A 13,966-nucleotide genomic window follows, 5' to 3' on the forward strand; every position below is an offset into this window, starting at 1 on the left:
TTTACTTGAATTTTATGCCAATTTGTTCTACGTTGCAAGGTTCTCTTTTGAGAAACATTGATACTATTGATTCCCTGAGGAAGGAGTGTTCTTCGAAACTCAGATCATGTTGGGTCCGGTCTTCTCATTTATGAGAACCACCAGTTAGATTACCCACTAAAGTTCCTGTACTTTGTACGTCAACGCTGCAGTTCTCCATTGTGCTCCAGTTGATTGACTTTTACTGCAGATTGGTTGGACTTCTTTTGTTTTTATTATACGTCCATCATGTGGCTGAATATCGATTTCATACTATTTCTAGCAGAATGGGCTGTTTCAAGTTAGGATGCTCTCGTAAAATTTGCTAGAACAGGGAGAGGTTTGTGAGAATCTTCCCATTCTATCATTGTGCTCCTCACTGCAGGTTTTCAGACTTTGCACACCATGCTGGGCATCCGCTGTCTTCCCTTGCACACTTTACTACACTACATTGATAACGGAGTGATACAGCTCACAGAGACGTGTGTTACAAGACTCTTGAAAGGTAAAGTGAATTTAGTGTTTGATTCTTTTCTTTTCTTCCTGTCGTAGGGCTGGATCCTATCAAATACAAATCATATGGTTCTCGCTGGTGTTTTACTTCATGGCTTATTATCTTTTCGATCTTGCTGCTGACCGACACTCAGCATTTCTCTCAAGGGGGGGGGGGAAAAGACCTCAGGAGGTCACGGGTGCTAAACGGTAGATTAAACTTGTTTAGTGACCCCTTTGTGAGCTATCATTAGTCTTTAAAAAAAAAAAACCAACAAAAAAAACAACCCGGTTAAGAGAAATTGCTAATGCAACCTTTTTTTTTTTTTTTTTAGTTTGGCATTTTTTATTTTTTGTAATTCTTTATTTTGAATTAAGTCAGAAACACACACCATATCATAATGTTCACAACAGAGCAGGAACAACCTCAACAAAAGATCCTGGAAACATAACGGCAAGTATCTCGCAGATCCTGTACTCAAACCCAAACTTAGTAACATAGAAGATGATGACAGATAAAGACCCGAATGGTCCTTCTAGTCTGCCCAACCTGATTCAATCTAAACATTTGTTGGGTTTTTTTTTTCTTCTTCTTATCTATTTCTGGGCAAGAATCCAAAGCTCTGCCTGGTACTGTTCTTAGGTTCCAACCACTGAAGTCTCCATCAAAGCTCACTCCAGTCCATTTTAACCCTCCCAGCCATTGAAGCCCTCCGCAGCCCATCCTCCACCAAACGGCCATATACAGACACAGACCGTGCAAGTCTGCGCAGTACTGGCCTTAGTTCTTCAAAATTTACTATTATTTTCTGGTTCTAGATCCTCTGTGTTCATCCCACGCTTTTTTGAACTTAGTTTGGCATTTTTAGTTTAACTTATATTTTTATGTTTATACCTTTTTGTTTGTATTTTTCACATTTCCCAAACTTGATCCACCAGACTAGGTGTCTCAAAGTCCCTCCTTGAGGGCCACAATCCAGTCAGTTTTTCAGGATTTTCCCAATGAATATGCATGAGATCTATGTGCATGCACTGCTTTCAATGCATATTCATTGGGGAAAACCTGACTGGATTGCGGCCCTCAAGGAGGGACTTTGAGATCCCTGCACCAGACTATTGAGATAAGTTGTGTTTAAATATTTACAATTATGAAACTTTCAAGAACTTAAAAAAAAAAAAGTCTTTTGGATGGTTGCATACACAGTATATGAGAGTTGAGAAGCATAAGAAGCCGCTGGAGAGGCAGGCAAGTCACGGGGTATTCCCCCATGTGAAAAGAGTCGCCGCTGAGGCTGGCTTATAAACATTATAAGCTTTATAAATGCTAAGCATGATAATCGCTCTTGTATAACTTGTTTCATATGATCTTGTGTTTTGCCTCATTGACTTATGGTTGTTTGTGTTCCACCACTGTTAATAAACATATTAAAAAAAAAACCCAACACACTACCACTTTGAAATGTTCTTACAGTCCCAACACTTGAACATAGTGGAAATATTGCAAAGCATGCTGGGAATGCATTTCTAGTTGTTTTAAAGAATTATGCATGCAATTGGCATATACATAACTGTTAATGTATTATTTATAGAGCGAACATAATTTTTTTTTCTGCATACCAGGTGGGCAAGTTTTCAAATGAAACCTTTCTGCAAGCTAAACAGTATTTTTCTGTAACAATGGTTATAAAAATTGCTCTCCCGTATGAAAATAGCCAGGTATAGATAGGATGTGAGGGACTTTGGATTTTTCCCACAATATATTTCAAAGAGGGCTGTTCAAGTCTCTCTCTGACTCTGCAATCCTAGTTACATCAGCAAATAAAGCACACATCTATAGCTGAAAGCATCACCCAGCAAAGAGAGGGAGCATGCTTTTTGCTTATCTGAAAAGCTAAGATGATTTTCCTGTCCGTATTATAATTAAATGTTAATGCTCATTCACTTGCCTATACATTATTTTTGGCAAAACAGTTTTGATGCCTGTGGGGGGTTTTTTTTCTTGATGATAACAAAACATTTGATCTTTTAGATTTGGACAACACCGGGAACAACGAAAAGCTTAAGTTCAGCATAGTTACAAGGCTGCCTGAGGTAATTGAAGATGCTTTGCTGATGTCTTTGAGAAGTGCTGTGTAATTTTGTCATTTTAAGACATGATTTTCAGGCAGGTTGCTCTCCGTACTTTGCAAGGTAAGTTGAACTTTTCGCTCAGGCGTTTTTACTGGGATTGGAGGTCTGTACCCAGCATTGCCATCAGATAGAGTAGAGATGATTATGATTAGAGATTAGTTCTTTAATGTAGCCAGATTATTATGTCGGGGAGCAGACTTTGTTTAAAAAAAAAAAGCATTACTGCGAGTAGGTTTTTAAATCACAGAGGCACAGTTTCCATTGGAAATCTGATTGGGGAAGCAGCTGCTCCCTTTTTGTCCCTCCCTCCCCCCCAGCTACATCTCTGATCTTAATCATCTCTTCTCTAGCTCTTCTCTATCTGATAGCAATGCTGGGTACAGACCTCTGATCCTAGTATAAGGCCTGCGCTAATAAGTTCAACCTACTATGCAAAGTAGAGAATGACACGGGGACAAATTTATCCCCTGTCCCTACAGGAACTCAATTTCCCCATCCCGTCCCCGCGAGTTTTGTCACTACCCCTGTCCCCTGCCCCATTCCTGTAAGCTCTGCCTTAACCGCACGAGCCTCGAACACTTATGATTTTAAAGCGTTTGAGGCTTGTGCAGATGAGGACAGAGCTTGCGGGAATGGGGCAGGGACAGAAAAAGAACTTGATGGGGCAGGGACAGGGAAATATTGGCCCCGTGTCATTCTCTAATGCAAAGTATGGTTCAGTAGAGGGTGACTTTTAAAATTCTGCAGAAATATCAGCAGTTTCATAATTTCATTCCATATTGGTGTGATGTAGTCGGGTCAGAACAAAAGCTAACACCAGACTAAGGTTCCACAAAGGTCAAACGCCACAAGCAAACAAACACAGTGGAACTATGATATAGATGAAACCAGTTTATTCAAAGAAATATGCTACAGTTTGAGATGGTTTTAAATGTATTGAGTTTGTTTTCTGCGTATAAATATGTTCTAGTGCAGTGGTTCCCAAACCTGTCCTGGAGGACCCCCAGGTCAGTCGGGTTTTCAAGATAGCCCTAATGAATATGCATGGAGCAGATCTGCATTCCTTGCATCTCCATTATATGCAAATCTCTATCATGCATATTCATTAGGGCTATCTTGAAAACCCGACTGGCCTGGGGGTCCTCCAGGACAGGTTTGGGAACCACTATTCTAGTGCTTACAGCCCTCGTTGCCTCCGTTACCTGTTTGCCTTTGACTATTCATGGATCCTAGATCCTTGGAGTCAGCTTGAGCAGTGTCTAGAAAGGACTGACGAATTTCTGACCCCAGGATTTCCTGAAACAGCCTGTGAACGCGCTTTCTGTCAGGAAATCCTGACTCCTGCCATCAGTATGTGTCAAGTGGTTTGAAACGGGAGAACATTTTGCACACACCGCAGTGACGTGTGTACCCGATGCCAGCTTAATGATAGGTATTACTATTTTCTTTCCCTTTGAGGCATTTTGTCAAAAGATTTATCCAGCGTGGGATCATCCAGTGAGCTCCAGCTTTATTGCAAGGGAATATGTGAGACACTTGCTGGTGAAATTCACAAAGAGATCGGTAACTCATTTTACTTAACCTTTACACATTCTTTTGCCCCTTAAAACAGTCTTAAATCTGGGTTGAGAGTGTTAATCGATTTTCTGATTGCACTCATTTTTCCTATCGATTCCTCTGTAGTTGGGCAGAAGATGTGCGAGTGATAGGACATTGTCCGTCTACTTGGATTTTCTGCCAATGAACTACTTGGTCACGATGCTCTTGGACATGGAAGAGCGAGGTAACGGTCACGTCTGCTACTTTTTGGTTTGAATTCTTTAAAAATGTGGTGTAGATGAATTCTCTAAGCCTGCACTTTAAAATATTGCACAATACAAACAAACTCAGGAACCTGGTGGAGACACGTAGGCAAATATCCATGAAAGATGGGAAAGGTTAACATTTGGACACGACTTATCACAAGTTTGTTTACAAGGTATTCAAGCTGAAGCTGCCTTGCCTCTTCTGTTATACACACCAGGTTCCCTTGTATTTTGGCTAACACCAGCATGTCCGATATTCCCGTTGGAGTGATTGATTGTGTCATTTCTATTGTTCAAAGTGGAACTTCCCTGTAATTGCAACGGGGTAATGTTACATGGCACGCTGCATCAAAGAGACTTTTCCGGGATATGTCACGGCTGAAGAATTGTGGTCCTTTTGTGAGGTATTAGGTTTGGAGAAGCTTTTCTAGCAATGTTTTAAGTATAAGACGTCACTGCAGTCCTGTGAGGAAGTTGAATCGGTGCAGATTTTCTTTTGAGAAAGAAGTGGAACAGTTTAATTTTGTGGACCACATTAGAATCCTTAGTGTTTTAGTCCTTTTGAATGGATGCTGCTTCCCTCTGCTTTTTAAATAGAGCTTAAACTGTTATTTTATGGACTGTTTTGGTGGCTCAGTGGTCAGCTGCAAAGAAAGAACAACAAGGTTCCCCTCGGGTAAGCAGCACAAAGAAGCAACAGCAGAGAAGATGGGAGAGTCAGTCCATGGTGTTCACAACAAATGTAGCTTTATTCGTACAAAAGAAGTAAGTCAACAGGAGCTGCCTCAGGAAACTAAATTTGGAGTCCCACAAATATATCATTCAAATGCTTTCAACACAGCACAGGTAGTACAGTTCAATAGAAATTTGCACGAGTACATAAGTTTCCTGCGGGCATTGCTCTTCACAGTTTACGCTTTGCAATTTACCCATGCAAATTTATGTTGAACTGTACTACCTGTGCTGAAAGCATTTGAACAATATATGTGCGACTCCAAATTTAGTTTCTCCTGAGGCAGGATTTGTTTTGAGTGATTTGTTTTGAGTTGCTTCTTTGTACCAATAAAGCTACATTTGTTGTGAACACCATCAGAGCGTATTGACTGTCTGTCTTCTCCACTATCGCTTCTTTGGGCTCAGTGGCCAGCACAGGCAAGCCAGAGGATCTAGGTTTGATTCCTGGCTTATATCTTGTGTTCCCTGGGCAACATTCATGGACGTTCAGGAGAGGAGTTCATAGTAACCACCAGGGACTGAGCTAGGTGAGTCAGAAGAAAGGATTTGAAATGGGCAGAGTCACCTGGTGGTTGTGAATGAAGGTGCCTGAGATCTGTTGCAAGCTCTGGGTCTGATTTTGAGCTGGAAGCCCAGAGTACCAGAAGGAGATGGCCAAGCCCAAACAAAAATATTGTTTTATTTTTATAGAAGTCCTAGGCTTTCCTTCATAGATGCTTACATGTCCAGTGCAGACCAGTGACACATTCTTTTCTTGTCCCCAGGGCTGGCATTAGTTGGGAGGGGGGGAACAGGGCAGTTCCCAAGGCTCTGGGGAGGGGCGTCATTTTTCCCCCTTCTAACTGTGCCAGTCTGACGTCATCTTCACTTTAGTTCTTGCTAACAAATCCATTTCTGTTGTAGGAGACTGCCAGCCGAGGCAGTGATTCTGAAGTGCTGCCTGTGCCTGCCCTGCATGTTTTCCTTCTGCTGCGGTCCATCCAGGCAGACACAGGTTGTGTCATTGGAGACGAACTGCAGCAGAACAAAAGCATGGGGGGGGCACAGGCAGCTTCAGAATTGTTGCCACGGCTGGCAGTCCCCTACAACTAAAGTGGATTTGTTTTCAAGAACGAAGGTTAAGGCAATGTTGGACCGGTATGGTTAGAATGGGAAGGACATGCCAGGCCAGGAAGCCCCCAGGATCAACTGGGTTTGTTTGTTTTTTAAGTAGAATGGCATAGTACTTGCTAAGTTTATCATTTTGGGGTTTCCAGTTCAGTTTTGGTATTCTATTTCTAATTTGTGATCCATTGTTCTGTATTTGGTGAAGATATGTCTGCATTTTGTAATGTGAAGAAGTCATTTATAGTTGTTTTTATACGTGGTAGTAATGGTGGATGGGGAAATTGGGAGAGGGGCCCCCTCCTTAATCTCTGCCCTGCCTGTCTCCCCCGCCCACCCAAGTTCTGGGGGCTGGGTTTGGAAGAAACAGGAAGAGTCTTCCCCAATGCATTCCAGATGGGGTTTCCCCATTATAGAAAACCTTAGGTGCCTTAAAACTTAGGACTGTTTTGATTAAAAAAAAAAAAAAAGACATTTTGATTTTAACCCTTTAATTGGCAGATGGTGAAATGGCTGCTTTAGGTAACTTGATGGTGAACGAGAGCAACAGTTCCAAGTAACAGGAATTTGAAGATGCAGATCTCACATTAGAGCTATAGGAGACACATGTTTATCCTGGATGTGTAAATATTTATAAATATTTGAAAAAATATTTAAGAAACTAATGGTGCCCATTTAAAATCTATTTTTCTCTAGTACGGAATCCATTTGAAGAAGATAACGTAGACGTGAAGTTTGTGGAAGAGACTGCATTGAAGCAAACCACAATGCTTTTAGGACTATAAACACAATGTGATTTTATTTTATTTTTTTGTAGATTATTCATCTGCCTTTATTCATATATGTAAATTTGTTTCTGTAATAGGAAAAATATTAGATTCTAAGAGATGTTTAAATAACTAATTCCAATGTTAATCTAGGTCTAGCAGTCCTCCATGTCTGTGAATGGGTATACTTAGGCCTCCTTTTACGAAACTGCGATAGCAGTTTCTAGCGCGGGAAGCCGCACTATTCTCGAAGTTCATTGAGTTCCTATGAGCGTTGGGAGCAGTGAAGGCTATCGTAACCCTCATCTTCTTCCATGTCAAGTTTCAAGTTTATTTAAAATTTCTTATACCGCCCAATCAACCCTCCAATGAATGTTCAACTCGGCTTAGGTAACAGAATGGGGTTGGTCCATTGGGTTCCATGGTCCGACTAAGACTTTGTTCAACAGATCTGGTGACGGCAGATAAAGACTTGTACAGTCCATCCAGTCTGCCCAACAGGATAAACTCCTAACGTACATATGATGTGATACTACATATTCATACTTGATCTTGCATTGTCTTTTTCAGGGCACAGACCGTAGAAGTCTGCCTGGCACTGGTTTTATCTGTCCAGCCAAGATCGGGGTAAAGACTGTAGATGTCTGTCCCCTGCTACCTTGTCATCAAATATATCTGCATATGTTTGGGAAGATGAACGGGGTTACAGAGAATGAAAATAGTTGTGTGGCCTGGCCTTTATTTTTTTTTTTTTTAACAATGTTGCAGTTCCCATGAACTATTTGTCTAGGATTTCTTATGGCACTCGGGGTGTAAAAATAGCCTGTCCTTTAAGCATTGAGGATATTAACTATAAAAGGGTCAAAGCTTAAGAATTCAAAGCTACTGGACAGGGAAGTATAGGGTTTGCTGAAAGGTGTAAATTAGAGTTGTCCCTAGGACCAGACAGTAGGGTTGTGATAAAGAGGAATTAAAAATGGCAATAAGACTGGAGGCCAATAGAGCTCTGTGGAAGCATGGAAGCATTTATCAGGGGTGACTGTGAACATGGTAGCTGTAGCAGCAGCATTCACAGAGGAGTCATGTGTCGGGGTCCCATAATGCAATGGCCAAATGAGAAATGGCATAATTTACAACCTATCATCCAATCAGCAAACCTAAACTCCCTTACCACCTGATTGAGTCACCTGAAAAAAACATACAAGTTTGGTTGTCCGTCACAACTGCTTTTGATGAATCTTTTTGTCTTGTGCTCCAGCCTCTCCCAGGCAGTTAGTAAAGGAAGGATAAGGCTGAGGCTGGAGTTGAGAAGAGCCAAACCATTCTGTTTGCTTTATCAGCCACCCGCCCCCTCGTGTTCCTCCTCCTCCTCCTCGTCACACTAAAAATGATTTTAATGTAATTTTTGGGTGGCATGATGTCTCATCATCAGTATGCAAAGTTCCTCTCACATTTGCTTAGCCTTGTACGCCAACTGACCACAACCCGGATTTATTCAGACTTCTGCAGCTCCTTGTATCCCACAGTTAACCAGAGAAAGTCTTAATATGAATTAACAGTTGGATAAACTCTGCTAAGGCAGAGCACAACTTCAGTTGATGGAAGTCTCTGTCCTGGGAAAGAGGAGGACTTTATGACATGATGGTTGTACTATATTTCATTTCAAAACAAAAAAAACCAGACTTTTTTCATGGTTCTGAGTTTGTAATTGATGTTTTTTTATGTGATAGTTGATTTCTGTATATGATGAATTTGTATATAATTTAAATATTGCTGAAAAACATTGTAAAGTTTTCCATTAAAAAAACTGAGATATGAGAAACTGTGCAAAATGATACAAATTTATTAGGTATTTGCCACAGCGCTTTGAAAAATCTGTGGTCATAGCTGTAGCAGGCTGGTGTGTGACCAGTTTCACCACTGAGCTGGATCACTCCTGCACAGCCAGCTGAGTACCGGTACTTGTGTAGGATTTACCCCAAACATGGGCCAATGGGACTTGTATACTGCCTTTTTGTGATTAAACCTTCAAAGCGGTTTATATATGTATAGATAAGTACTTATTTTGTACCTGGGATAATGGAAGATTAAGTGGCTTGCCCAGAGTCTCGAGGAGTAGCACTGGGATTTGATCTCATAACCTCTGGGTGCCGAGACAGCGGCTCTGCCATTGGGCCACTTTTCACCTCTATAAATATGAAAGTACAGACCTGCTGCTGGGAATCTGTTATTTAACACTGCACTCTACCAACGTAACACCACAGACCAGCAAACTGGAGATTAGAAGACTTGATGTGAAGCAAGGAAAAATAGTGGAAACAATACTAGGGGGCCCCTTTTCCGAAGGTGGGTTAAGCAGCTAATGTGGATTTACCACCTGGTAGCTATTAGTATGAAACTGCAATAATGACTGGCGTGTTAAAACAGCTAGCATGATTTAACCACTCCACTAGCTGTTTAACGCAGGTAAGGGCAGGTTGTGGGTGTGATTGGCAGGAGTGTAGACCTGGGCAGCTGTGATCGCGCATGGATTGGTATCGGCAATAGCTGTCAAGGCTGTGGCCCAAAGAAATAATCCTGTAAGCCATGTCGGTACATTCCCCTGATCTGAACCCTCCCAAAGGCTGTGGCCTTTGTTTCTCAGAGTGACAACACTCCAAAATGTAACCCCTGCTTGGGACGTAAGCAGTTTCTCTCTGGTGGTCTAGTGTTCAGAGAATAATAATAATAATAATTAATTTTTTGTATACCGCTGTACCAAAAGTTCAAAGCGGTTCACAACAGAAAAGATACATACAGTCAATGTATATAAAATACATAATAACACAGTCGATAAAAAAGAATACATCAATTAAAAAGCAAGAAGTTAAAACAGTATCACAACTAAAATGTAAATATGTCAGACAGGCGTGTCTTTAGTGATTTTCTAAAATCAAAATAAGTAGCCTCAAGTATAGGTTTTCCAAGCCATATGTAATTTAATTCTTATATGCCGCTAAATCCGTTAGGTTCGAAGCGGTTTACAGAGAAATATATACAGTTTAGCGGCCTGGAATGATAAAATTCTGTCAAAACTTTTTATATTGACATGACTTTAGAGAAGGGTAATTAAATAGATTTATTCTACGTGTACTCTTATTAGAATAGTTCAAAGTAAACTGAGAAGCAAGGTAATCGGGTAGCATCCCGAAAACTGCTTGTAACAAATGCAAGAAAACTTAAACAGAACTCTGGACTCCACTGGCAGCCAGTGGAGTTTTTTTATAGAAAGGGATAATGTGCTCCCATTTTTTTTAGTCCAAAAATGAGGCAGTGTTCTGAATCAGTCTCAATTTTTTGAGTATTTTTTTGTAGGCCTCTAAATATATAATATTACAGTAATCCAAAATACTCAAAATGGATGTCTGCACCAGCAAACAAAAAATCTTCTTAATGGTGCGGAGCTTCCATAAAATCAAAATACATTTCTTAAATAGTAGATCAATATGTTTTTCCAGGGTCAGATGTTTATCGAGAGTTACACCCAATATTTTTATGGATTGTTTAATTTTGTATTCCCACCCGCTCACATGAATCGTCAATTTCTTTAATCCTTTCATTGGATGTTGCTAAAAAAAATTTGGTTTTTTTCAGTATTTAATTTCAATTTAAAAGCAATCATCCAAAGCTCGATTTGATTTAAAATATTAGCTAAGAAATCAATAAAATCAGATGACAGACAGGTTAACGGGATGACCACAGTGATGTCATCTGCGTAAATGTAAAAATTGAGCTTTAGACTTTGCAGCAAATTACCCAGTGAAATAAGATAAATATTAAACAAAGTCGGGGATAGGGGGGAGCCCTGAGGTACCCCGCAAGTGTTGTCCCAGCTATAAGATAAGTTGTCATGCTTGAACACCCGGTAGGATCTTTTGCCTAGGAAATCCTGAAACCAATTAAAAACGTTTCCTGCGATACCCATGGATTACAGACAATCTAATAGAATGGTATGATCCACCAGGTCAAAGGCACAGCTTAGATCCAAGTGCGGAATCATAGCGCTAGTGCCTTGACTAAAAAGGAAATATTAGTGATTTAATAGTGAGGCCATAACTGTTTCTGTACTGAAGCCAGATCTGAAACCTGACTGATTATTGTGCAGTATGTTAAACTTATCTAAATAGGTAATAAGTTCTGCATTTACCATCCCCTTCATTGGCTTAGTAACCAGCGGAATACTTGCGATGGGTCTGAAATTAGATATATTATTTGATGATTCCTTAATATTCTTTTTGATAGGTGTTATCACAATTTGATCCTGATCTTCTGGGAACTTCCCTATGGATAATTGAAGATTAATCCAAACTAGCAGAATGGAACCCCTTAGCTTCCACCCAAGAGCTGGTCTAGGCTTAGAATGGAAGCAATGATTCTTAGTAGTAATCTTGCAGTGCTACCACTAGAGCGGGGGTCGGCAACCTGCGGCTCCAGAGCCGCATGCGGCTCTTTTCCACCTTTGCTGCGGCTCCGGTAGTGTGTCACGCAGGCATGCAGCTTAAGTCCGGCGTCGCGGCGGGAAATAGCCATGCTGAGCAGTGAGCTCAGCACATACACAGATGAAAGCCTTGCTTGCTGATTGGTCCGGCGGCCCCGCCCCGCCGGACCAATCAGCAAGCAAGGCTTTCATCTGTGTAGTGCTGAGCTCACTGCTCAGCATGGCTATTTCCCCCGCGACGCTGGACTTGTAAGGTGCACGCCTGAAAAAGAAATCATCCTGGCCGGGGTCGGTGTCATGCTCCGGAGATCTACAGCCTTCCTATCTCCCTCTCCCTTCTACCTGCTTCCGGCCACATCCCCTGCTCCGCGGCTCTCTTCGGCAACTCAGCAGCAGCGATCGACACAAGCTTCTGACGTCGGGGCCTACCCTCTGCGAGTCCCGCTTGTTTCAACTTCCTTTTTCCACAAAGGCGGGACTCGTAGAGGGAAGGCCTCGATGTCGGCAGCTTGTCTTGATCACTGCTGCTGACGAGTTGCTGAAGAGAGCCGCGGAGCAGGGGGGTGTTGCCAGGTGCAGGTAGAAGGGAGAGGGCCAGATGCAGGACTCGTGGGTGAGGGAGGAGAAGAGAGAGAGAAAGAGAGAGGGGAGGGAAACAAAAGGAAATATTTCATACTGGGCTGGGCCGGAGTGGAGGGAGGGTGGAAAGATTCTAGCTACAGGGTGCAGTAACAAAGGAAAAGGGGGGAAAGCTGAAAATGGAGATAGTGACACAAAGAAGAGAAAGGGTAAGCAGGACCTACTGAATAAGGATAGAGATACAGAGGGGACATGAAGAGGAGGTGAAATAGAGACATAGAAGTAATGCTGAAAAAGTGTGTGGGGGGAGATAAAGACATTGAAAGGGCAAATGGTGAACATGGCGTAAAGATAAGGACAGAGACAAATGAAGATTCTGAAAAAGTGGTGAGATAGGGATATAGGTGAGATGGACACAAAGAAGGGTGATGCTGGAAAATAGGTGGAATGGTAATTCTGACAGACACAGAAGGGAAATGCTGGATCAAGGAGAGATGGGGCTCAGGCTGGATGGAATGAGGAGAAATGCCTTGTTGGCCCGGAACTTCCTCTCCTATGTCAGAATTGACGTCAGGGAGTGGAATGCTGGTCAGCGCAACACTTCTGCAGGGAAAGCTTGGGACGGCGGTGGCTTGGGGGCTGTTCCCCGATTGCGGTGGCAGCAAACCGAGTGGCTTGGGGGACGGCACGGAGACAGAAAGAAGGGGGAACAGGGAGACAGAAAGAAAAAGTTGGGGGGAGAGAATGAGGTCTGGAGGAGAGGAAACATACAGGAGGCTGAAAGAAAGGAAGAAAGATTGGATGCACAGTCAGAAGAAGAAAGTGCAACCAGAGACTCATGAAATCACCAAATAGCAAAGGTAGGAAAAATGATTTTATTTTCAATTTAGTGATCCTGTATATAGCATTAAGATAAGAAACAATATATGCAGTGTTAGATTTGTTTTATAATGGTTTTGCGGCTCCAAGTTTTTTTTTCTTTTCGAAAACGGGTCCAAGTGGCTCTTTATGTCTTAAAGGTTGCAGACCCCTGCACTAGAGGAAGGATCGGATCATGGGGCAATGTGCCACTGCAGACTTGATTTAGATTTTTTTTCTTTGCCCCAGCACCACCTGACAGGCTTTGGAAGATAGCTAATGTAGTGGCCTAGCGAGGGAAGGGGGCACCTCCTCTCCACTCCCCCACCTCACCTCTTAAAATCTTTGCTAATGCGAGCAGCTTTTTCAGTCTGCTGCACGTGGTGTCTTTCCCTCTTATGTCATTTCCTGGCCCCGTGACCTGGAAGTGATTTCCGAGGGAGCCAGGCTGGTGTGAACTGCAGGCTAGAGTTGTTGCTCACACTGGAAAAGATTTTAACCCTTTCCTATCGTAATAAATTTTACGTTACGCTGGTTCCAATCGTAATTATTTTAGCAAAGTTTTGTATTATTCACCGTTATCATTTATGGCTATTGTAAGCATAATGTAAATAAGTCATAAGTCTGTAAATTCAAATATTTTGTGTTCCTGGCTCTTTATTAGTCTATACAGACTGTTTATCCACGATGGCAACGACATTTTTGGAATGTCCTGTCATTCGGGACACACGATAGGAAAAGGTTAAAGGGGTGCGGGAAAGGGAGAGTGTGAGTGTGTCTTGGGGGAGCAGAGAGGTGTTGGCGCCTGGGACGATTTGCCCCCCCCCATCCCCTTGCTATGCCAATGAGCTCAAGTGCTCTGAAGCTATCTACCAGAATATGTACCATGATTTTATGTAGTTTACGCAGGGCAGGTACTTGGCGCACACCCTCTGCAATTGCATAGTAATGGGAGGCAGAGTGTCACGGATGCTGTCTTGGTGAGGGTGCTAGCACATCTC

The 13,966-nt window shown here is 42.1% G+C and overlaps 1 protein-coding gene across 4 annotated transcripts in view; it reads left to right on the plus strand.

The window, feature by feature from the left end:
• GSAP (gamma-secretase activating protein) overlaps window positions 1–8,869 on the plus strand; it is a 114,262-nt gene extending 105,393 nt beyond the window's left edge. For 3 of the 4 annotated variants that reach the window (XM_033958259.1, XM_033958258.1, XM_033958260.1), the window contains exons 27-31: window positions 404–523; window positions 2,540–2,601; window positions 4,099–4,203; window positions 4,324–4,423; window positions 6,981–8,869. In XM_033958259.1, coding sequence (XP_033814150.1) covers window positions 404–523; window positions 2,540–2,601; window positions 4,099–4,203; window positions 4,324–4,423; window positions 6,981–7,069 — 476 coding nt within the window. In that variant the 3' untranslated portion in view covers window positions 7,070–8,869. The remainder of the gene's footprint in view (window positions 1–403; window positions 524–2,539; window positions 2,602–4,098; window positions 4,204–4,323; window positions 4,424–6,980) is intronic. The other variant, XM_033958261.1, reaches the window with a different exon arrangement.
• Window positions 8,870–13,966: the final 5,097 nt, after the last annotated feature.

The sequence above is a fragment of the Geotrypetes seraphini genome, chromosome 9 (assembly GCF_902459505.1).
Source record: "Geotrypetes seraphini chromosome 9, aGeoSer1.1, whole genome shotgun sequence".
Taxonomy (NCBI): Eukaryota; Metazoa; Chordata; class Amphibia; order Gymnophiona; family Dermophiidae; genus Geotrypetes; species Geotrypetes seraphini.